This window comes from Saccopteryx bilineata, chromosome 7 (assembly GCF_036850765.1).
Source record: "Saccopteryx bilineata isolate mSacBil1 chromosome 7, mSacBil1_pri_phased_curated, whole genome shotgun sequence".
Lineage (NCBI taxonomy): Eukaryota > Metazoa > Chordata > Mammalia > Chiroptera > Emballonuridae > Saccopteryx > Saccopteryx bilineata.
Window position 1 is genome coordinate 96923019 of NC_089496.1, and position 24730 is coordinate 96947748.

The window sequence follows — 24730 nt, forward strand, 5'->3', positions numbered from 1 at the left end:
TTTAGAATTTTTATAATTGCGTTAAAGATTTTCATCTAACAAGCCTTGAAGCTGGAAAAGAAAAACCATATTTAACCGGTGTCAACTGCTCCATGAACTCAGAATTCAACTATGGTCACAGCTAGTATATTTTAAATGAATCACACAAATGTCCACCTACTATAGAAGTGGAAAATACAGTATCCTCCTCTTGGACTTTCTGTTTTCCCCTAAATTGTCCTGGGGACTGCAGTGGCTTCCACAGTCCAAAAGGGTTCATCAGTGGCTTCCCTATCCAAGATGTGGTGTGCACATCTGTCCGCATAGGTGGAAAAAGAGTGGCACCAACATCTGCAGCCCACCTTCCTGCCATATTGTGGTGGTGGTGAGAACGACCTCCCCTGTTTACCAGGTGATGCAGGTCCACCTGTGCAGCCCACCGTGGTGCATGGAGAAAGGATGGCCTCCCTGTCCTGTCCGGCGCTCAGCTCGCGTAGGGTGTTCCAAAATGTGCTGTGATTGGGTTCCCCGGATCACAGCTCTCAGCACTCAGCTCTCTCCGTTCATATCACAGATGCCTCTCAGCTGTGCTTCAAAAAGCAGCGCAAGCAGCGTCAGTTCTGGTCCTGCCACCGCATAGCCTCGGAACCACATTTCCCTTCCCACCACGAGCCCTATGCCAGTATTTAAAAAAGAAAAAAAAGTTCTTCTTTCTGGAAACCTTTAAGTTATTCAGCCTACTCTTAAGCAGGCACCCCAGGGGATCTGATTCCCAGCTCCAAGAGAAAGGCCACTCCCAGTGACTCAAGATGCTGCCTTCTGAGGAATATTTCCCCGTGATTTCCAGGGCTTCGTGGCTTCTCCTCTTGGAGGCAGTGATTCCAAAGCAATTGTCTACCTTCTCCTCTTAGGAGAAGGGGGGGGTGGGTAGAAGCTTCCAGCAGGGGTATTCTCTACGTGTAACCAATCTCAAATGGAAGAGCATGCTTTAGATGATTTATATTGCAAGAGCTATTTTTTAAAATGAATGACAATAGACATGAGCAAGAGAACAAATGTTGAATTTAATAAAATAAGTGTTGGTTGGGTGTGATGGTAAAACCAGCGATTTCAACTAACGTGAAAAAGATTGGGGGAGGTTTCTAATGATCGATCACTCAAGGGACGCCAGAATAGAGATTTTTCTCTTACTGTTCAGGATTTTTACCTATATAAACACTTCCTGCCCTCCCCACACACCCCCAAAAAGGAAAAAGATGCCGCAGAACCCCCGAACAGGAGCATGCAGCATCGACGCTGGGGACATGTTCTTCCTTAGCACGGCGTTGCAGAAAGGGGGAGTCATCTGTTCCCAGCTCCCTGTGATCTTGTCAGTGTGCTTTCCGAGCCCGTGGTGGAGGCGCTGCCCTGACTTCCTGTGACTGAGTGAAGCTTGCTGGGAGGCACTCTGTGACAAGTCACACCCGTGCAAATAGAGACTGTTCAGCCTGCCGGACAAGGCATGGGTCCCTCCTAGTTACCAGCCCACATCTGGTGCTCTCATTGCAAATCATTAAAAGAGTTGCTTTTACTCCACCTCTGCTTGTCTATTGTAGATCTTATCTAGCTCATTTCCTTTGAGATTAAGAATGTCTCAGAATTTTTTTCTCCCTTGAAAGCAAGCTTCTTGCTGATTCTTCCCATGCTTTAATTTTGTTATTTTGTGTTTTCTATTGGTATTAAAATACAGTAGATGAAATCTATTCAAAGGCGGGATGGGTGAAAGATTGATCATATCAGAGCGAGTTGTGTTGGGTTGTTCTGCTCCAAGGGCGATGTCTGCTCAGTGGCTGTTTCTGTGTGTTGCAGGCCTTTCGGGAAGACCTGGAGTGCCTTATTCAAGAGCAGATGAAGAAAGGCCACAACCCAACCGGATTACTAGCGTTACAGCAGATTGCAGATTACATCATGACCAATTCCTTTTCGGGCTTTACTTCACCTCCCCTCAGTATGTCAGTTTTAGAAAGTTTATAAAATTATAATTTTATCTCTACTTTGAACACTGTATATCTCTTACAGCATATTGTGCTCTGGTTCAGTCCTTAAGCTTAACCATTTAACACTAGAGTAACACAGTATTAGAATCTCTTACTTTTTTATATCAACAAGGCATTTAGTAGACTTTGTGAGGATTACAAAATAGTTATCAGATGTGGTCTCTGCCCTAGATAAATGTTATTTTAGTTGTAGACACATACCATAAATGCACAAAAGGTTAAAACTGCAAGGTAACTACAGAGGAGAAATTACAAAACAGTTCACACGCAGTTGTCAAATGACCCTGGACAAGTCGTCATGCCACAAACTCAGAATTGGAATTGCTTTTTGGCTGAAGTGGACTGAGAAAACTTGAGGGAAGAAGAGAGACCTAAACTAACCACGTCTAAAGGACGGAGTAGTTAGAACTTGATGTCAAAGAGGCGTTAGGATGTTATATTTATTAACAGCTCTTAGAGCACCAGGTTGGTGGGCTGGAGACGGTAAGGGTGTGAGTGCGTTGTGCTCGAGCCGTTGACACCTCAGCGGGCTGTGTGAAGCCACTGCGGAACCACTGCAGGCGCGGAGTGCCAGAGGCCTGTCCGCGGAGCCCCATCCCAGCTGCTGGGGGCGTTCATGTCAGAGTCTGGGGAGTCTCTTTTCCTTTTTTAAAACTTTCCGTCTCTTTCTTTCTTTGTTTTTTCTTTGTTTTTTCTTTTTGTTTAAGGGTTTATGAGTAGGAGTTGAGTGATTTGGGGTACTTTGCAACAGAGCAGTGGCGCAGAGAGACAGTGGTGGAAAGGTGCAGAGTGCAGGTGTACCCGTAGAGCTGGACGGGGACGAGCGTGCTGGCGCGCGTCTGGTCAGAGGATCTTTGGGAGCCCCAGAGGGAGGCGTGGTGCTTGGAGTGGGGCAGTGGCTGTGGGTACAGGAAGGAAGGGATCGATAAGAAAGGCATCACAAGGCAGACTAGAGAAGACTCGGCTACAGGTTTGATGTGGTGGGACGGGGGTCAGGGAAGACAGTGATTCTAAAATCACCCAGTCTTCCAGCTTGGGAGGAGCATTCCATCAGAAGAAACGGAAACAGTGAGGTTGGGCCAGTTTGGCTCGTTCTTTCTGGATACTGACTATCTATTATATGTCAAGCAGCCTGTTAGGGGTAGGGGACACACTGGTAAACAAGACAGACAAGATTCCTGCACTTGTGGAGACAGAAAATAGACTGAGAAATAAAATGGTCAGAGAACATGCAGAGTATTAACACATAGTGATTTGATAGGAGTAACGAGGTGACTGTGTTAGATTGGTGATCAAAGGGGCCCTCGCTGAGGTGACATTTAAACTGAAATCTGAATTGCGAGAAGGAGCAGTCCATACCATGGTGGCAAGAAAGCATTCTATTAATAGGTAGAAGGAACAAGAAGTACAAGTGTCAGGTGAGAATGAATTTGGCCATCTCTTCAGGAATCAAAAACAGGGTGTGGTGTAGAGTTTCGTTTTTTGAGGGGACAAGCAGAACAAAGTGAGGTCAGAAACAGAGGCAGAGGCTAAATCATACTGGGCTTCCCAGCCAGGGTGAAGTATGGATTTCATTCTGACTTTGGAAAGACCATTGTAGATTCTGGGTGAAGAGTGAGCTGAGACATTTCACAGTATTATTGGACAAAAACAGGAATGTCCAAAGTTGAGGACCCAGTTTGGCTTGGGGCAAGGACGAGGCCCAACTTCAGGTGTGCCAGAGTTGCCGAGAGAGAGTTGAAAGATTGATCATATCAGAGCGAGTTGTTTGCTCATTGGCTGTTTCTGTGTGTTGGTAGCAGTTGGAAGTGCAGTCCCAGAGCTGCAGAGAGGAGTGTGGCTGGTGGACAGAGGGAAGTGTTACTCCAAGCTGGGGGTGTCAGTTAAATAGTGACACAGGAGGGTAGAGGCAGAGGAGAGTCTGTAAAGAGAATTCCAACAGCTGGAAGAGGAGGACTCGTCAGGGAAGACAACTAGGAGGGGCTGTCCTGGGATAGTCCTAGGCACCTCGGCAGGAAAGGGTGCTGGCTGGGATGCACAAAGACGTGGCTACAGGAAGGCCACGGCCCAGTGTTCAGAGGTCAGGGAGCAGAAGTCAGCCAGTGTGGCTGGAATGTGTATGTCGTGCTGTGAAAAGTGGAAGTTAGCCCTGGCTGATTGGCTCAGCAAGAGCATCAGCCTGGCATGTGGAAGTCCCAGGTTTGATTCCTGGTCAGGGCACACAGGAAGGGTGCCCATCTGCTTCTCCACCCTTCCCCCTCTCCTTCCTCTCTGTCTCTCTCTTCCCCTCCCACAGCCAAGGCTCCATTGGAGCAAAGTTGGCCTGGGTACTGAGGATGACTCCATGGCCTCTGCCTCAGGCACTAGAATGGCTCTAGTTGCAACAGAGCAACACCCCAGATGGGCAGAGCATCGCCTTCTGGTGGGCATGCCAGGTGGATCCCAGTCAGGCGCATGCAGGAGTCTGTCTGACTGCCTCCCCTCTTCTAACTTTGGAGAAATACAAAAAAAAAAAAAAAAAAAGTGGAAGTTAGAGTGGGAAGGGCAGGAGAGTAGGAGATAGGTCAATGGCTGACTTTGAAATTTTGCCAGAAATTATACAATTTTGTATGGCTTACATGTTAAAACTATTTCTTTGAATTAGTTGGCAACATTTCAGAATTGGAAGATCTCACATTCGAGTGTTAACATGGGGCTTCTCTTGAAATGTCCTGATAGCCCTGGACTCAGACTCTCACATGATGACACCCACTGGCAAGCTGTAGCTCCTTCAAACCAGGCGTTGCTCTCTAGTGGCCGACAGGCTGCGCCAGGCCTGCAGGATGCTTTATACTCCTCTGGCCCCTGAAAGCCTTCATGGGGCTCCTGCAAAACCTTGAGCAGGGAAATAGTGAGGTTAAAGGTAGTGCTTTAGGAAATTCATTATGATAGCTTTGTGCAGGATGGGTTTACACAGAGAGGAGTTACAGTGAAGAAAGAGGAAGCCATTGTAAGGGTTACATGTAAGGTAAGACCTGAACTTAAATATGGAAATGAGGGGCATGTGAATAAGAGTGATGGAATATGATCAGTTACATACAGTGGCCCAGGACAGGGGAGGAGGTGAAAGGTACTTAGTGTTGGAGCCGGCAGGAAGTGTAACACCATCATATCAGATGAAGGGTAAGATAAAAATCAGAGGCACTAAAATCACTTTTAGACTCTTAATTTTCATATTATTATGCAGGCAGCTAGAAACAGTAGACTGACAAAAGGACAGGAGGGTCTCATCACAGGTAAAAACCACAGGGTCACCTACACAGAAACAAGAGTGTGGAAGCTTGGAAGAAAATAATGTTAAGTAAAATGAGAAAGGAACATAACGGAGGACTGAGCTTTGGGGGGCAGGGGATGCAGGAAGAAGGGGATGAGAAATTGTTGAAGGAGAATGAGAAGCAGGTGGAAAGGGAACAAGAGACCCAGGACGGTATCCAGCAGGCCTGGGGAGGACTTCCAGGGAGAGGCGGTACATGCGTCCCAGGGAACAGACACCGAAAAGCTGAGCTGAGCTGAGCTGAGCTGAGCGACGAGTCATTAGAGACCAAGACGTGATTTTGTTTGGTGGTGGTAGAAGCCAGACCCTGTTTAAATGTATTCTTTTCCATCTAAATATACTTTGGTTAAATAAAAGTGAAAGGAAATATTTTTAAAATAGCTTTCCATTGTGATCTTTCCATCATAAAATGAGCAATAACATCAGTATTGATGACACTTTGCCTGCTGGATCATGAGACCGTTTCTCCAGTGGTGCGAGCCTCACTCCCTGATCAGTGCTAGTTTCCTCAGTGGGGCGAGCCTCACTCCCTGGCCAGTGCTAGTTTCCTCAGTGGGGCGAGCCTCACTCCCTGGCCAGTGCTAGTTTCCTCAGTGGGGCGAGCCTCACTCCCTGGCCAGTGCTAGTTTCCTCAGTGGGGCGAGCCTCACTCCCTGATCAGTGCTAGTTTCCTCAGTGGGGCGAGCCTCACTCCCTGATCAGTGCTAGTTTCCTCAGTGGGGCGAGCCTCACTCCCTGATCAGTGCTAGTTTCCTCAGTGGGGCGAGCCTCACTCCCTGATCAGTGTTAGTTTCCTCAGTGGGGCGAGCCTCACTCCCTGATCAGTGCTAGTTTCCTCAGTGGGGCGAGCCTCACTCCCTGGCCAGTGCTAGTTTCCTCAGTGGGGCGAGCCTCACTCCCTGATCAGTGCTAGTTTCCTCAGTGGGGCGAGCCTCACTCCCTGGCCAGTGCTAGTTTCCTCAGTGGGGCGAGCCTCACTCCCTGGCCAGTGCTAGTTTCCTCAGTGGGGCGAGCCTCACTCCCTGGCCAGTGCTAGTTTCCTCAGTGGGGCGAGCCTCACTCCCTGGCCAGTGCTAGATGAAACAGCAAAGAAAGCAGCGGATATGCGTTTTGCTCTCAGGCATTTCTCTGCAGGAAGGTAAGCCAATGAAACATTGTGTGGGCAAAGTTTCAGGTCATTCTTCATAAGGCCAGACACTCTCAGACTCAGGCTGCTTCCTGGCAACTAATTTTCAGGTAAGGGATTCCTAGACCTGAAACTCGCTCCACAGTTGTTCCTCTCTTAGGTCTTGGCATGGTCACACCGATTAATGACCTTCCTGGGGCGGACACATCCTCCTACGTGAAGGGAGAGAAACTCACTCGTTGTAAACTTGCCAGCCTGTACAGACTTGCCGACTTGTTTGGATGGACACACCTGTCGAATACATACATCTCAGTGAGTTCTTTGGCTTTCTATTCCCTTTTTTTTTTTTAATCCTAACTAGAAGGCAACTTTACTTTTCTCACCTCTACTCAGCATTCCAGTTTTCATATTTGATTCTCTAAACCAGGGTTAGGCATGGTCATAGCCTAATCCTGATTTAAACCTTATCTCTAAGGGAGAAGCTGCCATTACCCCAACTTCTCCATTTACTATCTAAGGGGGACCTTTTAATGCAGCCCAGCTGCAGAACCTATACAGGAAGGAGTCCTACTCGCACAATCTTCCCTCTGTGTTAACTCTGTCTGAGCGTCAGTGACACTAGAAGGGTACTTGGGGCAGGGAGAATAGAGGGGTCAGGGACGTGTCCTCCCTGATCTTCTTAAATGTATCTTCCCATTCGTGATCAGCTTGTTTTCATGTTGCCACACTTGATAGCAAGACAATATTTGGAAGCAAAAGAATATTGGTATGAAGATACTGAGTGATGGCACCAGCCCCGATGCTGTGGGGCAGCTCTGCCCAGCCGGGCCGTTCCCAGGTCCACCTTCATTCCTTCCTAGGAAGAGCCATGCTCTTTGCGCTGCCTCTGTACCTTCATTTCCATGTTGTCAATGATGAATGTAGTCATTTCGACATTCAGTTGAATAATACTGGTATTTGTTTTTGCGTGAATGTAGCAGACCCTAAGCAACCTTAGAACCCCCAAAATAGCTCTTAGGCAAGTCCAATAAATGAGAAACTTGTATCAGAATTTTTAGCAAGACCTTGAGGTTTGAGGGACGAAAACCTTTTGGGGAAGTTTCATGTTGCACTTCTTTAATGTCTGCTTTTTCTTTCTCCTCCAGATCTCTTACATTTATTCCTAGTCATGTTTATACTGCAAAACACGAGCACCTCACAGTAATTCCCTATTTTTGTTTCTTTCTAACAGGTAAGAATAAGTAAGGAGCAAGACCACATTATAATAATTCCCAGAGGCCTGTCTTTTTCTGAAGCCACAGCCTCCAATTTGGTATAACCTTTGTTCCTGTGTCACTGTTTCTGTGCTTCCTTTTCTTTCTGACAGTTATTTAGCTTTTAATACAGGATGGAACAGTAAAAGGTATGGATGGAAAAACATTTCCTAGCGAACAGGGAAAAGTTTGGGAAGTAATGCTGGTTTGTAAGAAAAGCTTTAGTGTTCAAAATAAACGGTAGTTGAAGAGACTTAGAATGAGTTGGTCTTATCAGTTAACCTATCCATGTTTTAAAGAGAATCTTTTCCTTCTGTTTTCCATTCTGTGCATTCGAGAATTTTTTTTTAAACACGCACACACACATGGTCAATCAGTATTTCATAGATAGTTTAAAGAAAGTTCAGCTGGTCTGAGTACAGGGTCTGACCTAGCGTTTTTTTTTTTATTTTTCCATGACTGTGCTCCTAGCCCCTGTTGTCAGCCTAGAACAACAGGAACCACGTTGGTTATGGATTCTGCAGTGTTAGCAGATGGAAATTTTGCAGCCAGTTCAGTAAATGCCAGACTTGTCCAGACCTTTGGTGAAGAGCTTAAGTTATTCAGTATCTTAGGAACTGTGCTTCTTGCTAAATACTAAGTTTTGTTGTAGACGACCTGTTTTCATAAAGTTTCATAGGAAGAAAGCCACACCAGTGTTTTGTAGTTGTCTGTGGCTGCTTTTGTACTACGGTGGCAGAGTGGAGGAGTTACAACAGAGGCTCACACAGTCTAAAATATTTACTATCTCACCTTTGACAAAATAGTTTGCCACCCCCCCACCCCCCCAGTTAACTTGTGGGACACAGGCATATACTCGTATACCAATTCAGTGTCTTTCTGGTTTTTCCAGGTGAAAGTCAATATAATAGGAGAAGTGGTTGATCAGGGAAGTACTAATTTGAAAATTGACCACGCAGGATTCAGTCCCCATGCGGCCATCTATGCCACCCGCCCTGATGTGAAGTGTGTGATCCACGTCCATACCCTTGCCACAGCAGCTGTAAGTCACCGAGGGGCCAACACCAGCGATGACTCTAGAAAGTGTGTTATTTTCACAGCTTTCCTTACGTGACTGTTACGTACATTCTTTCAGACCCCGCCATTTACAGTTACAATTGAAAGATTAATCCTCTGCATACCCAAAAAGCGAAAGGCCCTTTGGACCAAATGCAACCATTCTGGGAAACAACTGGAGAGATAGCATTGACATTTTAAAACTAATCAGTTTAATAATTGGGTCATTGAGTTCTTTGGAGCAAAGCTTTTTGCATAATATTTGGCACGTTGTTTAAATTGTGTTGTACCCCCTAAGTCCTTTTATTTTCTGAGAGGAACCAAGAACTGAAGTGGGAGGTGGGTTGGAATGGTGACCACGGCGAACAGGCCAGTGATTCCTGAGCGGACTGAAGAGTCACATTCCCATGAGAGTGTAATGAGTAACCGAATGTGATATGTTGGCATGGACCCAACCATACAGGTATCCTCCATGAAGTGCGGAATCCTTCCAATTTCTCAAGAGTCCCTGATCCTGGGAGATGTCGCCTATTATGACTACCAAGGGTCACTTGATGAGCAGGAGGAGAGAATTCAACTGCAGAAAGTTCTGGGGCCAAGTTGTAAGGTATGTCGTAGAGTTTCTGTCTAAGGCAGCGGTTCTCAACCTGTGGGTCGCGACCCTGGCTTTAGGCGACCCCTGTGTTTTGGTCGTTCGACCCCCGCCGGGGTCGCGACCCACAGGTTGAGAACCGCTGGTCTAAGGAGCTATTTTTGTTGCTCTTGCTGTTGAGAAAGCAGTGTGAGCTATGCCAGTTATTTAAAGTGATTGCTTTGGAATTCTATTTTAGGTGCTGGTGCTCAGAAACCATGGTGTGCTTGCACTTGGAGAAACGGTGGAGGAGGCTTTTCATTATATTTTTACTGTGCAGATAGCCTGTGAGATTCAGGTAGGAGAAACTCTTCAACCCCCGTCCCCTTTATTTCTTTGCTTTGTTAATTTGCTTGTTGAGTTGTGTTTCGTGTTTACTTATTTTCAAACCTTACTGGTTGGTGACTATTGTTTGATTTTTTCTTTTAAGAAAAAATCTGCTTAAGTAAAAAAAGGCAACTCAGTTGTCACTTGAATTAAAAATAGGAGGGGATAAAATTAAAATTCACATGCAGACGCGCGCACACACCCACACACATTTAAGTGCCTCACAATGATTATTTCTCCCATAATCGTTTTTAAGATAGTATAATCACACATTTCTCTGTTTCTCTGCTCAGTGTGTGCTAATTGAGACCCAAAGGCCCGCCAGTCATCAGAGATCAGCTGTGTTGTGGCTGATTCCATAGCAAGTGTCAGAGCAGAGCAAAAGCTTTAAGAATTCAGGCCGTTTCCAACTATTCCACAGTCTCGGCCTCATTATAATAATATTAGGTTGAATATTTACTAATCAGTTTTTTTCCTCAGAGAACCTGAATGTATTTTCTTCTTCAAGAAAATCCAGCAGTTTCTCTTGTGGTAATTAATTTATTGGAAGGGCCACAAAAGGGTGGGGGGACTTTTTCTATCAACTTTAACTTGTCTTTTTTTAACCAGTTCATTTTTTTTTTGTCTTTTTACTTTAATGGTCCCTCCTCTTTTTTTTTTTTAACAGAGACAGGGAGAGAGAGTCAGAGAGAGGGATAGACAGGGAGAGACAGACAGGAATGGAGATATGAGAAGCATCAATCATTAGGTTTTCGTTGTGCATTACAACACCTTACTTGTTCATTGATTGCTTTCTCATATGTGCCTTGACCCGCAGGCCTTCAGCAGACTGAGTAACCCCTTGCTGGAGCCAGTGACCTTGGGTCCAAGCTGGTGAGCTTTTGCTCAAACCAGATCCCGCACTCAAGCTGGCGATCTCGAGGTCTCGAACCTGGGTCCTTGGCATCCCAGTCCAATGCTCTGCGCCACCGCCTGGTCAGGCAGTCCCTCCTCTTCTTAAATGACACTGTGGCAAGCTTAAATAAATTAAGATAATGAGCTGACTTCTTCCTAAGTATCCTTAAATTCAAAGTATAGTGTCCATATTCCTTTAAAATGATAACTTTCAGCAAAAGTATTAACTGGATTATCATGGGAAAACTGCAAGAAAAGAACTTTAAAATTTGGCAAGAGAATTCCATTTCTTGAAATGTGTTAAGCACTGCATTTTCCATCAGGGAAGATCAGAGCCCTGGAAGGTGTCTTGTTCAGATAGATGGAAAAAGATACTTTAGCTGCCTGCTTTCATAAGTGTATTGCCTGTGTTTGATGTTAATAGCCTGAACAGGGTATTAGGTATTTGCTGGATTGACAGTGTGCCCTTTTTTTTTTTTTTTGACAGAGACAGAGTCAGAAAGGGACAGACAGACAGAAAGGGAGAGAGACGAGAAGCATCAATTCTTTGTTGCAGCACATTAGTTGTTTCTCATATGTGCCCTGACTGGGGGCTACAGCAGAGTGAGTGACCCCTTGCTCAAACCAGCAACCTTGGGCTCAAGCCCGTGTCCTTGGGCTTCAAGCCAGCGACCTTTGGGCTCAAGCTAGCAACCATAGGATCATGTCTATGATCCCATGCTCAAGCTGGTGAGCCCACGCTCAAGCCAGACAACCTCGGGGTCTTGAACCTAGGTCCTTTGTGTCCCCGTCCAACGCTCTATTCACTGCACCACCACTGAGTCAGGTGACAGTGTGCCTTTTTAAAAGTAGAGCACTCCTGCCTGACCAGGCAGTGGCGCAGTGAATAGAGCGTCGGACTGGGAGCGTCGGACAGGTTCAGGACCCCCAGGTCACCAGCTTGAGCGCGGGTTCATCCGGTTTGAGCAAAAGCTCACCAGCTTGGACCCAAGGTCGCTGGCTTGAGCAAGGGGTTACTCAGTCTGCTGAAGGCCTACGGTCAAGGCACACATGAGAAAGCAATCAATGAACAACTAAGGTGTCGCAACAAAAAACTAATAATTGATGCTTCTCATCTCTCTCCGTTCCTGTCTGTCCCTGTCTATCCCTCTCTCTGACACTCTGTCTCTGTAAAATTAAAAAATAAATAAATAAAAATAATAAAAGTAGAGCACTCCTTATAGTCTTCACAGTCTTGTGGCTCTGTGCATTTGGCATTGGTTACAGGTGCAGGCGATAGCAGGGGCGGGCGGAGTAGACAACCTGCTCATACTGGACCTGCAGAAGTACAAAGCTTCCACCCACAACGTCGCAGCATCCGGAGGAGGCGGTGTGAACATGGGTGTGCAGCAGAAATGGAAGGTTGGCGAGATTGAGTTTGAAGGGCTGATGAGGACTCTGGACAATTTGGTAGGTGAAAAAATTGAACATAAACTTGAATTTTATAACTTCAGATTCAAGAGCAGATGCTTCCAATGTCCCTTTGGTTTTAAAACATGCTCCTTCCTCTCCCAGGAGCTGAGTTTGACCCTAGGATGGCATTTAAGTGTAATCTTACCGCATTTTTAAGAATTAAACCACGAAAACTGCAACTGCCATCTTAACCTTAGATGTTACCCTCTTCCACTAAGGGTCAGAGGCACACTGCCTTCAGACCCAGGAACAAAGACTTCAGTGAACACTGTAATTTGGCCTCCAGAAAACCAGTTTGTATTTAGGAAAAATGTTACTGGTCAAGCAGTTTTGAAATTACCTTTGTCAGGAAATCTCACTGTCGGCTGGAATCAGTTTTGACCAGGTCTTGACATTTACTTAATATCAACGTTAGTGTAATGTGGGGTTCAGAAGGTTGTTTCCCCCTCTATTTGTTTTTCAACAAAGGAGTCTTTTTTGAATCATTTGTTTAAAGAATTGGAGTCCAGGTGCTGTTTGGTACAGGTTGGACTGCTTCAGACGTGACTTTCCCTCCCTTAGGGGTACAGAACAGGCTACGCATATAGGCACCCTCTCGTCCGAGAGAAACCCAGGCACAAGAGCGACGTGGAAATCCCAGCAACTGTGACTGCGTTTTCCTTTGAAGACGATACAGTGCCCCTCTCTCCTCTCAAGTACATGGCACAGAAGCAGCAGCGTGAGAAGACCAGATGGCTGAACTCGCCCAACACTTACATGAAAGTGAACGTGCCGGAGGAGTCTCGGAACGGGGAGACCAGCCCCAGGACCAAAATCACGGTATGCCCGTTTTACACGGTTGGCCTTGACCGAAGGTTTTGCCTAGTTACTCAGGAATTGAATGTTTTATGTAGAAAATATTGGGAAAGCAGGATATAATATATTCACAGTTAATTTTATCACTATCATTTTTCAGGTATTAACTTTGTGCAAGGCAACTTTGTTCTGAGTGCGTTATGTGATTTATCTCATTTAACTCTCCTACTATAGAGAAATGCAGTTTTTCTTTCCTGTTTTATAGATGAGAAAACTGAAATGGGGGATAACTAATCATTTGTTAAGGGTGAAGTCATGATCTGAATGCAGACAATCTGAGCCTAGTTCATACCCACTACATGAGGCCTCTGTGTAATGTATTTTGTAAAAGAGTCAAAACTAAAGAAGTTACCAAAGTGCCAAGTCTCAGGGGTTACTACCCAAACCTCCCTTATACAACATCTCAGAGAAATGGGTTCTCTCAGTTATTTTGCCTCACATTTGGTTTAGTTCAGAGTGCTTATTACCAACTCTTCCCTAGGTACTCAAAACTAGTTCATCCTACCATATACATCAGTGACATTTAATATGGAAATGCCTACACATCAGAGTTTTTTTCCTAATCTGTAAGCTTTATCTCCTAGTTAAAGAACATAACTAAACTCATATGTTTCTCAGAATTACTGTTATTGTTGACAGAGCCTGATGGCCAGCCATCATTCATCTTGATGAATATTAGCCTTTTAAAGGGATGTAAAGTGGAATAAAGGAGATTTCTATAAGGCTTTTCAATCCCCGTGGTTTCTGTTATACTGTAGATTACTAAATTATCCCCTTTGTAAAATCCTGTTCGGTGCCTTGGCATTTTCTGTCAGCCAAAAATACAAAATGAAGTCTGGAAAACTAAATCTTCAGAGATTCTTGCATCCTTTCTGATGACTTCTTAGCCATCATCCATTGAAAAATCAATGCACGTGACAGCTCTGAATGTGAGTTAGTGTGAGATTGAGCTCTTTGTCTGTGCTTGACATAATTTTAGCATCATATTTAAAATGCCAAAAAGGAAAAAATTTATGTAGCAGCACAATTGACAGTTTAGGTGGATATTAACAATATTTGTTTCTTTAAGTGAATGCTGATTGTGAGCCTTTTTCTAACTAGTATATACACTAATTAACCACTAAATACTGCTTAGTGAAACTCCTTAAAATATGCGCTCTCTCCTTGAGTCAATGAACAGAATCGACCATATTTCCTTAACACAAAGCTTCATGCTAGAACATTTTTGATTCTCTAGTGGATGAAAACAGAGGACTCTTCTAAAGTTAGCAGTGGAACACCTATCAAAATTGAAGACCCAAATCAGTTTGTCCCCTTAAACACAAACCCGAATGAGGTACTAGAAAAGAGAAATAAGGTAAGATGTGGTCTTCTGTGACGGGGGAGGGACCTTTATGCTGTTTTAGTTTAAATCATTAGTGATTGGATCTGATTAATACCAAGCTCAGGAGTTTGAATTCAGAAGTTGAACTTGAACTCAGTATGATTTTAGCTTGTATTTTAATACTTCCAGCTCTGTGCTAGTCACTGGAGCAGGCTACATGGGGAAGAAGCATTATACATGTTTCTGCTGTTAAGAGCTGTGGTATTAGTACAAGATGTAGTTCTCTAACGATATAAGAGTAGGATATCACATGTCAAGAAGGGTGGAGGGAGTCATGTGAATTGTTAAGGGGGTAAAGGAGGCTTATGGAGGTCGGAATTACAGAGGCCTTTACTCTTGTACGGTCAAGTAGTCAAGATCATCTGCACGGTTGCACTCAAGAAAATGTTATTGTTTTCCAATTCAGATTCGAGAACAAAACCGGTATGACCTGAAAACAGCGGGACCACAGTCTCAGTTGCTTGCTGGAATCGTTGTGGACAAGCCTCCCTCTGTAAGTCCATGCAGCCACAGGAACTTCGTCTTTCTTCTACCACACTAGTGTCGTTGCTTTTACGTATAATTATTTATTTTTACTGAAGTCAATATAAGCACAAGTTAAAGAGTCAAGTAATCCACAAGAGCCCTGGCTGGATAGCTTGGTTGATTAGAGCTTCGACTCAATATGCAAAGGTTGAGAGTTCAGTCCCTGGTCAGGGCACACACAGCAACAGATGGATGTTTCTGTCTCACTCTCTACCTCTCTATCTAAAATCAATAAATAAAAATTTAAATAATAGTAATTCATAAGACTTAAAATGTCACCTTTAATTTGCAATTTCCAGGGGCAAGGACTTTCTTTGAAAATTTACTACCTTTATGTTTCTTTTTTTGGTCAGAAAGAGAGGGACAGACAGGAAGGGAGAGAGATGAGAAGCATCAAGTCTTTGTTGAGACACCTTAGTTGTTCATTGATTGCTTTCTCATATGTGCCTTGACGGGGGGGGGGGGTTACAGCAGAGCGAGTGACCCCTTGCTCAAGTCAGCAACCTTGGGCTTCAAGCCAAAGACCTTTGGGATTCAAGCCAGCGTCCATGGGTTCATGTCTGTGATCCCACATTCAAGCCAGCAACCCAGTGCTCAAACCAGACGAGCCTGGGCTCAAGCCGGCGACCTCGAGGTTTCAAACCTGGGTCCTCCATGTCCCAGTCCAATGCTCTCTTCACTGTGCCACCACCTGGTCAGGCCCTTTATGTTTCTTAAAGAACAACTTTATTTTGCTTTTTCTTAATTTGTCAATTTTAGACCTCACCTGTGTTTCACCAAATCTATGTCATCAACTGTAGGAAGTACCATTATTTTATGCATACAATCTAGAGAAACAATCCTAATGAGTATTACAGTAGGAAGCCATCAATTATAAGTTGGGTCCCAATGTCAGAGATGGGGAAATGTGCATCTTAGAATCAGTGAAAGATGTCCGACCTGCGGTGGCGCAGTGAATAAAGCGTCCACCTGGAAGGCTGAGGTCTCTGGTTTAAAACCCAGGGCTTGCCCGGTCAAGGCACATATGGAAGTTGATGCTACCTGCCCCTCCCCTTTTCTCTCTCTCTCTCTTTCTCTCTCTCTCCTCTTTCTAAAAATGAATAGATAAAAAAATTTTTTAAATCTGTGGAAAAAACAATAGCAATTTCTTTTATGGCAGATGAGGATTTAGCTTGTTTCCGCCACACTTCCCTTCTCCTTCTCCCACTGAGGTTATAGCACCCTTTTTGTTGTTGTTAAATCCACTTTTATTGTTTATACTATCAAAGTTTACTGCTGATTCAGATAGTATCCTGTGATTACATTTCCTTTCTCAGACAACTTTCCTCCCTTGGAGTTAATAATTACCTTCTTTATTCACTGCCTTAATATTTTGAGTACATTGGCTTAGCTCCTCCCAGACTTTTCCACAGGATTAGAGTTGCTTGTTACATTATTGTCCATGGGGTCAGAGGTCACAGGAGATCTCTCAGTTCTAGCCCCCTGTTGTTCCTGTCCTGCTCAGGACGGACTCTCAGGCCAGCTGCATGGGCTCATCTTGGGGATTGCTGGGTTTGTCATCCACGTGGCATCCTGCCTCCTGCTTCGCGTGCCTTCCACGTTTTGATTTACTTTTTCATCATGAGCGCATCCTGTCATAGCTTTCTGAGAAAGGAAACATAGGAGGTCACCATCTGAAATCCTGTATTCTACCTTCAATGTGCATGTCATGGATATAGAATTTTAGTTTAGAGGTAATTTCCCCCAGAGATGCAAGTGTCGCTGTGTTGTTCCCTAACTCCATGTTCCCGCTGAGAAGTGAGAGTGTTGTGGCCCGTGTGCCTTGGATGGGTCACTGCTGTTTCCCTGTGGACCTTCTTCGCGCCCCTGCTTTTCTGAGTTCTATGATGGTATGCTTTGAGGTGTAGTACATGTCATTTGAAGTCTTTGTTTTTTAGTGTTTAGGAACCCTTTTCAGTCTGCAGAGTCATATCCTTCAGTTCTGGGACTTTTTTAAAGTATTTATATTTCTCCAATAGTTTTTCCCCTCCTATTTCTTTGTTTTTCTGTCCAGATAGACTACTGATTGGACCTCTCTGACTGAGCCTCTGATTTTTTTCTTTCCGACCTGCCTTCTCTTTATCTTTATACCCAACTTTCTAAGTGATTTGTTTGTCTTTTATTTTTCCAGTCCTTCTATTTAATTTTTTATTTTTGGTGTCTTTTTTTAATTTTTAAGACTTCTTATTCCCCAAATGTTTCCTTTTTAAAAAACATTTTTTAACATCCTTGTCTTTTACGGTTGCAGGATTTTCTCTTATTGCTCTACCAGGGGTCCCCAAACTTTTTACACAGGGGGCCAGTTCACTGTCCCTCAGACCATTGGAGGGCCGCCACATACAGTGCTCCTCTCACTGACCACCAATGAAAGAGGTGCCCCTTCTGGAAGTGCGGAGGGTGGATAAATGGCCTCAGGGGGCCGCAGTTTGGGGACCCCTGCTAGGCAGCTGAAGAAAATTTTAAATGTTCTCAGCTGCCTTTATTCTCCCTGTTTCTTCTGAGTTCTCTATTCTGGTGTATCTCTCTCTCTCTCTCTCTCTCTCTCTCTCTCTCTCTCTCGTCATGGGTGCGCATCAGGCTGTTTTTCTGGGGAGTTCCCAAATGTGAGGATCTGTAGTTCTTTTATTGGGGGCCATTAATGTACCTGGAGTTTCCCGCCAGTCTCCCACCAGCGTTCGGGGAGCCCTCCCCTGTGCTCTGAGACCCCGAGTCGGTTGTTCTGAAGAAGCAGCGTCTGACCATCTGCGGAGATGGGGGAGAGAAAAATGCTTGGCTTTTGGAATAGGAAAAGAGACCTGAGACTCTATTCCTTATTCAGACTCTAACGTGTCCCCCTTTCAGCTTTTCTTTGCCACCCCCCCCCCCCCCCGTGGTGCCTGGTTCCTCAGGTGGCCAGGCCTGTCTGCGGGCCCCGCCCCCGTCTGCGAGGGCACCGCCTCCGTCTATGTAGGCACCACCCCCGCATATGCGGGCACCGCCTCCGTCTGTGCGGGCACCTGCTTGCATTCCGGCTCTACTGCCCACCCTGCTAGCTGCTTTCTCTCTGTTTCCTGAAACCAGTTAGCGCTTCTCAGCCTCTGCTGTCGCCTCCCCCATTCTTTTGTCCTTAAAAGAATTTGTTGTTTTTGTTCCATTCGTTGTTGTTCCTTTACTATCCTTTTAGTGGGGTTTGAGGAAGGACTTTTAAAAATTGCATGGGTTCATTCTGTAGCTACAACTCTGATTAATTTCTTTCCTAGAGCAAATACAAGTTTATTTTCATAGCAAATTTGAAGGGCTTCGTTTGGTACCATTTCATTTCTCTAGTCCTTTTCCACAAAGGCTTTTTGAAATTGCTGCATTTGCCTGACCAGGCGGTGGCGCAGTGGATAGAGCGTCAGACTGGGATGCGGAAGACCCAGGTTCGAGACCCCGAGGTCGCCAGCTTGAGTGAGGGCTCATCTGGTTTGAGCAAAAATTCACCAGCTTGGACCCAAGGTCCTTGGCTCAAGCAAGGGGTTACTCGGTCCACTGAAGGCCCATGGTCAAGGCACATATGAGAAAGCAATCAATGAACAACTAAGGTGTCGCAATGCGCAACGAAAAACTAATGATTGATGCTTCTCATCTCTCTGTTCCTGTCTGTTTGTCCCTGTCTATCCCTCACTGACTCTCTCTCTGTCTCTGTAAAAAAATAAAAAAATAAAAAGAAATTGCTGCATTTTAAGATATGCCTTAGTTGTGTGAAGGTCATTAGTCATTAGAACTTGGCTTAGTTTTACTTTTTTAAGAAAGGGTTATTAAAATTGACCTGTATAGGCTTATTGCGGGAACATCACTGATGCTATAGTCCATTGGATCAGTAGTCTGGAAGCATTCATCTGATGCGAGTATTTTAAACAAAGCATATTAGCTCTGTCATTGCCTAGGATTGTCATAAGGTGTCACAGACATCATATACATATGTATACCTGTGTGCACAGTTGTACATATGTAAATATACTATATAAGCAGACATAGAGATACAGGTGAAAGTAAAGCTCTTGGTGACAAGTCGATGTTTCTCTTGGCAAGACCATGCATTTTGAAGACGACGCTCTGGCCCCCGCGGCCCCTCCCAACCCCTTCAGCCACCTCACCGAAGGAGAGCTGGAGGAGTACAAGAAGACGGTCGAGCGCAAGCAGCAGGGCCTGGAAGGTCAGTCCGCGTCTGGGCTAAGCCTGGGCTAACCGTACCGTGAGCCCCAGAGCACCTTGAGTGGGACCACTGCAGCAGTCACTGGGCTTCTGAAATGTGTCCTTACGATCGATTGTTCGGGGTCTGGCCGAGTCCCCTCAGTACAGGCGAGGCTGGACTTCACAGAGTGGTCACGGAACTTGAAGGGTACCATGTCATGAGAACTCCTCTCCTCAGAAAGCAGTCTGATTGGTAGCAAAAAGCCTTCTGAAGTGAAACCCCAGATGAATCAAGACTTCCTCACTAAAGTAAATGTAGATATGTTAATAGATGTAAGCATTTTAGAGGTTGTGACTTTTAAAAAACTTTATTTTGATGTAATTATAGATTCACAAATATGTGATTTTAGTGCCTTATAAAAGCTCTTGTTCCTTGGCCTGACCTGTGGTGGCGCAGTAGATAAAGCGTCAACCTGGGAATGCTGAGGTCGCTGGTTCGAAACCCTGAGCTTGCCTGGTCAAGGCACATATGGGAGTTGATGCTTCCAGCTCCTCCCCCCCTTCTCTCTCTCTGTCTCTCCTCTCTCTCTCTCCCTCTCCTCTCTAAAATGAATTTAAAAAAAAAAAAAGATTTTAGCCTGACCTGTGGTGGCGCAGTGAATAAAGCGTTGACCTGGAAATGCTGAGGTCGCTGGTTCGAAACCCTGGGCTTGCCTGGCCAAGGCACATATGGGAGTTGATGCTTCCAGCTCCTCCCCCCCTTCTCTCTCTCTGTCTCTCCTCTCTCTCTCTCCCTCTCCTCTCTAAAATGAATTAAAAAAAAAAAAAAGATTTTAGCCTGACCTGTGGTGGCGCAGTGAATAAAGCGTTGACCTGGAAATGCTGAGGTCGCTGGTTCGAAACCCTGGGCTTGCCTAGTCAAGGCACATATGGGAGTTGATGCTTCCAGCTCCTCCCCCCCTTCTCTCTCTCTGTCTCTCCTCTCCTCTCCTCTCTCTCTCTCTCTCCCTCTCCTCTCTAAAAATAAATTTAAAAAATAAAAAATAAATAAAAAGCCTGACCTGTGGTGGCGCAGTGGATAAAGCGTTGATCTGGAAATGCTGAGGTCGCCGGTTCGAAACCCTGGGCTTGCCTGGTCAAGGCACATATGGGAGTTGATGCTTCCAGCTCCTCCCCCTTCTCTCTCTCTGTTTCTCTCTCTCCCTCTCTCTCTCTCCTCTCTAAAAATGAATAAATAAAATTAAAAAATATTAATAATAAAAGTTCTTGTTCCTCCTGGGTGTCTGGAGGTGCCAAATTGTCATTTCAAATATAAAGCAGACTGCTAGAATTCTGATGTGACTTTCCTGAGGCACATGGGCACTCTGAGGTTGAGTTCTCCGACGTCAGAACCCTAAGTAAGGATAGTGGAGGACTGTTAATGAAAACACCAGCGAGAATACGAGGTCCCACTTACTTAAGAAAAGAGATTCTTTAAAGCAGGGGTTCTCAATTTTGGGTCTTTGAATAAACTTCAGACAGTCCACGAGCCATCTTAAAAATGTATGCTAAATTGTGTATGATATTTAGGGAAGGGAGGTTCAAGGTGGGGGACAAGAAGTCATGACCCCCAAATGGGGGATGAGCCTCTGCTTTAGAGCATCCACAAACTACAATTGAAATTTTTACCCAAAGCAAAACATAACCAGTAATTTGAGAATTTTTGTCCATGTTAGAGGTGAAGTGGGAAGAACCAGTCAGTGACTTTTGGGTCACCCGGGGGACAGGTTTTATCAGTGTGTTAGTGTCTTTGGCACAAAAGGGAGCCATCCTGAGTCGTTAATGTAATTCTACTAAATGCTCTTGTGGTATTATTGACTTTGTTTATTCTAACATAAGGATGCAAACTTTCTCTGTATTTTGTAAAACGTCCCTCTTTAATCTCTTATTTTTCGAAAGCCTAAAGATGCCAGGTAACATATACTGCACTCCAGACCCACCACCTTTTATATATAAGTTTATAAATAATTTCTTCCACATTCATTATGACCTCCTGAATTAGCTCACTAATACTACTTTGACAGGGATCAATCACTAATTGGGTATTGTTCAAAGACTCAGAGAAGCATTCTGCCTCGTTAATGTGGCGTCATTGGTGATGCCTCATTACTCTTTTCATCTGGCTTCTCAGTGTATTTTAGTTTTCTAACCCTCTAGCAAAAGCTCAATGCCACATACTGTTTGCCTGGGCTGCCATTGCCCTGCTTCCTTAATAAGCATGTATATGAAATGACTGTTAGCAGCCAGAAAGTCTAACACATTCACTTCCTCCAAGGCACAGTTATTGGTACATGGGGTAACCATCAGCATGCTCAGCCCATTGCTGGAGTTTCTCATCTCTGTGTGCACTAACCTCCCTGAAACCTCACGCTTGTTGGTTTGCATGGCTTTTAACTAAACTCTTATCCAACAGATGCTGAGCAGGAATTACTGTCAGATGACGCTTCATCTGTTTCACAAATTCAGTCTCAAACTCAGTCACCGCAAAATATCCCCGAAAAATTAGAAGGTATTCAATGTGATTTCCTGTAGCGTTCGCCGGGTTCATCTTTAGAATCTGTCTCTCTGTCACCTGTGTTCATTGTAAGGCAGTTGAACACCTGATCGCAGGTGGATTTTATGAAGGCTCCCAGTTAATTTATATTTTTTATGAAGTGGGGTGCCTCTTTTGTTCAGCATTTATATTGATTTACTTTAATCTGGATTTGGTAACTCATAGTTGTTAAGAATTTGTGAAATTTAAATTGGTATGTCATATGTCTTCCAGTCAGAAGCATGAAATCTTTTCAATTTTGATTCCCAAATGACTCTCAAAATGTAAAAGATATATATCTTTGTCTTTCTCATTTATATTGACTTGATTTACAGTGGAACTGTCAAGTCATCAAACACGACTTTTCTAGCCTTTATTTTTTGCTCTAACAACTTTGTTCCCTCCGCTTTTTACTATTTAAGAAAATTTGCTCATGCTAATAGATCTAGGGTCCATTAAAGTATTGATCTCCCTTTGTTGTAATTAAGTAATGCCTTAATTGCTAAGACACTTCATTTTGTGAGGTAAAGCAGACATTATATTTACTAAAACACTTCATTTTGTAAAGTAAAGCAAAGACGTTATATATAAAATAACCAAAACCCCTCCCCTTTCATAGAAAACCATGAGCTGTTTTCCAAGAGCTTCATCTCCATGGAGGTGCCGGTCATGGTCGTGAACGGCAAGGATGATGTGCACGATGTTGAAGATGAGCTTGCTAAGCGAGTGAGTAGGTTAACTACAAGCACCACCATAGACAACATCGAGATTACCATTAAGTCTCCAGAAAAAATCGAAGAAGTTCTGTCACCGGAAGGCTCGCCTTCAAAATCACCATCCAAGAAAAAGAAGAAATTCCGCACTCCTTCTTTTCTGAAAAAGAACAAGAAAAAGGAGAAAGTCGAAGCCTAAATAAAGTCCTTTTATAATTTCTGTTCCAATGTGACGTTGCACATCTACATACCACATTTAAGTTGATCATTAATATGCAGTGGCAGGTCGGATTGGGGTGTATAGCAAACTGGACTCCCGAGAACTGGAAAGAGGTTTTACTGAAAGGAAAACATGGGGGAAAAGCTTTTAAATTCATCTCTCCTTTTATATGTCAAAAAAAGGCTTTGAATTTTTAAACAATTGCTGGTTTTGATTAGCTCTGCCCTCATGAAGTGTTACATTGCAGCACGAATAGGTGTCTGTCTGAATTACTTCAGGCCTTTTCTAGAATGTCTGTTAGAGAGAAATTACCAGTGAACAACGGAGAGAATTTTTATTTCTCCACACCTGCTTCACTTGGTAATTAGATTATAATGTTTTTATCATTGATTATTGACTGACCTTTCAGTTCCCATTGTTTCAATGGGCATTAACAGAATGCTTTAAAAAGCTTCTAAGATAAGAATCTATAGCATTAGTATACACTGGCATATAATTTTTTTACAAAAAATATAAGAAAAGATTCATTTGGAATTTTATTCATAGTATAAGATTTCCTCTCCTGAAGTAACATTGTTTGCCAAAAAAGGTCATTTTAGTAAAATATAATTTTTGAAAACCTCCTTTTTTTATTAGTTTAGAAAGCCCCTTATTTTTCAACAAAGGGGATTTTGTACACATAACATGGGTTATTTAGTTTAACTCTGGCAAAAGTGGTTTTTGTACATTGAGATGTTTGTATACCATTCAGTATAAAAATGTCATAAGCATGTTAGCCAATCATTTAACAGTAGAGCACATTTGAGACTGCTTGGTACTAAGTATACTCAAATGTAACTCAAGAATCCAGGGACTTGGTATCAGAGGGGGTTAGAGAATTTAAAGGTATAACTAGATTCATATTTGAACCTTACAATGTATTTTTCTCAGTCTTGCTAATGAATGAAGAAGCGCCAACAGTAACCAAATGAAAAGGAAGAGAATGAGGAAGTGCAAAATGAAGGGAACAAAAGAGGTGTCACAAATAGAATTCTAGTTTGATAACAACTCATAGTCACAATAGGATTTGAAGTGGAATTTATTTGAAACATGTCCCAAATTTCTAAAATTCTGCTTCTCTACCAAAATCATTATATTTCTTGGTTGACAGTTCAGTTGTAAAGGGTCAAATTCTTTGAACTGACGTATCTTTAGAAGGCAGCACTAGAAGAAATCAGTAGGTCTAACCCCCAGCCCCCCAGTGAGAAAACTAAACTACCACGTCTTGTTTTTACAAATTGTTCTTTTCAGTTACCTTTCTTTCTAATGTAAATACAAATTCAAACCTAGGCTTAATATAGTTTTGTTCACCCAAGTGATGTCACAAATTAATGTAAAATCAATGATCCAAAACGGTCAGTGGGTAAAAATAACCCAGTGTGTCTGGAAGGTGAGTGGGCATGTAAAGCGTTCAGTGGATCACCGCGCGTTCTAGGCTGGTTCTGTTTGGCTGATCGTGTATGATGCAAAGTGGAAACAGAGCCGGAAATGTCATGCTAGGTCTCACTAACTACTGGAATCAGTGCTTTAATCTCTTAGTGGAGACTTGCAGTTTAATTCTGTATTTGAGGAATTTTTTTTTATGTTCTACATCATTTATGTTGTATTACAATGTATGTAGAAACAGTAACCTGTGAACTATGCTTTTCCATAACTTTTTAAAAATATATATATCTTAAATGAATGCAGTGTGCATTAATATTTTTTAAACTACAACAGTGAACTATTTGCACCTTTCGCTGATGCCTCTATTTACTTGCTTTGGCATAAAGAATGAGCCATCTTCTGTGTCCTGTGGAAAATGTATAATGTTATCTGATACTGCTCTTAGATGTAATGCTAATTAATGTTAAATCACAAATAAACAGTATTTTAAATAGATGGGTTTGCTGTCATGAGCTTTCAATACAGGGTGGTTACTTAGCCTGAATTACTTTGTGCACTGTTTTATACTGCAGTGAGATTCTGAATAAGATCAATGCTTCTCAATGAGGGATGTCCTGATACATTTATTTTCAAATTAGTTTATAATTAACTATATAAAACCCTTCTTGTTTTAGCTTATATTGAAAGAAATATACTCCAAGTGACCTGTTGTTTGTCTTGACAGGATACAGTGACCTTAATTCTATGTCTGAGATCTAAAGATCATTGAAAGATT

The 24730-nt window shown here is 43.4% G+C and overlaps 1 protein-coding gene across 6 annotated transcripts in view; it reads left to right on the forward strand.

Moving 5' to 3' along the window:
• The window catches only part of ADD3 (adducin 3), a 132116-nt gene extending 107666 nt beyond the window's left edge, over window positions 1-24450 (forward strand). For 5 of the 6 annotated variants that reach the window (XM_066240466.1, XM_066240467.1, XM_066240465.1 and 2 more), the window contains 13 exons: window positions 1828-1966; window positions 6615-6766; window positions 7686-7766; window positions 8600-8749; window positions 9227-9370; window positions 9594-9692; window positions 11882-12064; window positions 12629-12886; window positions 14160-14279; window positions 14713-14799; window positions 18924-19047; window positions 21478-21573; window positions 22217-24450. In XM_066240466.1, the coding sequence (XP_066096563.1) occupies window positions 1828-1966; window positions 6615-6766; window positions 7686-7766; window positions 8600-8749; window positions 9227-9370; window positions 9594-9692; window positions 11882-12064; window positions 12629-12886; window positions 14160-14279; window positions 14713-14799; window positions 18924-19047; window positions 21478-21573; window positions 22217-22509 (1926 nt within the window). In that variant the 3' untranslated portion in view covers window positions 22510-24450. The remainder of the gene's footprint in view (window positions 1-1827; window positions 1967-6614; window positions 6767-7685; window positions 7767-8599; window positions 8750-9226; window positions 9371-9593; window positions 9693-11881; window positions 12065-12628; window positions 12887-14159; window positions 14280-14712; window positions 14800-18923; window positions 19048-21477; window positions 21574-22216) is intronic. The other variant, XM_066240470.1, reaches the window with a different exon arrangement.
• The last annotated feature ends 280 nt before the right edge of the window (window positions 24451-24730 follow it).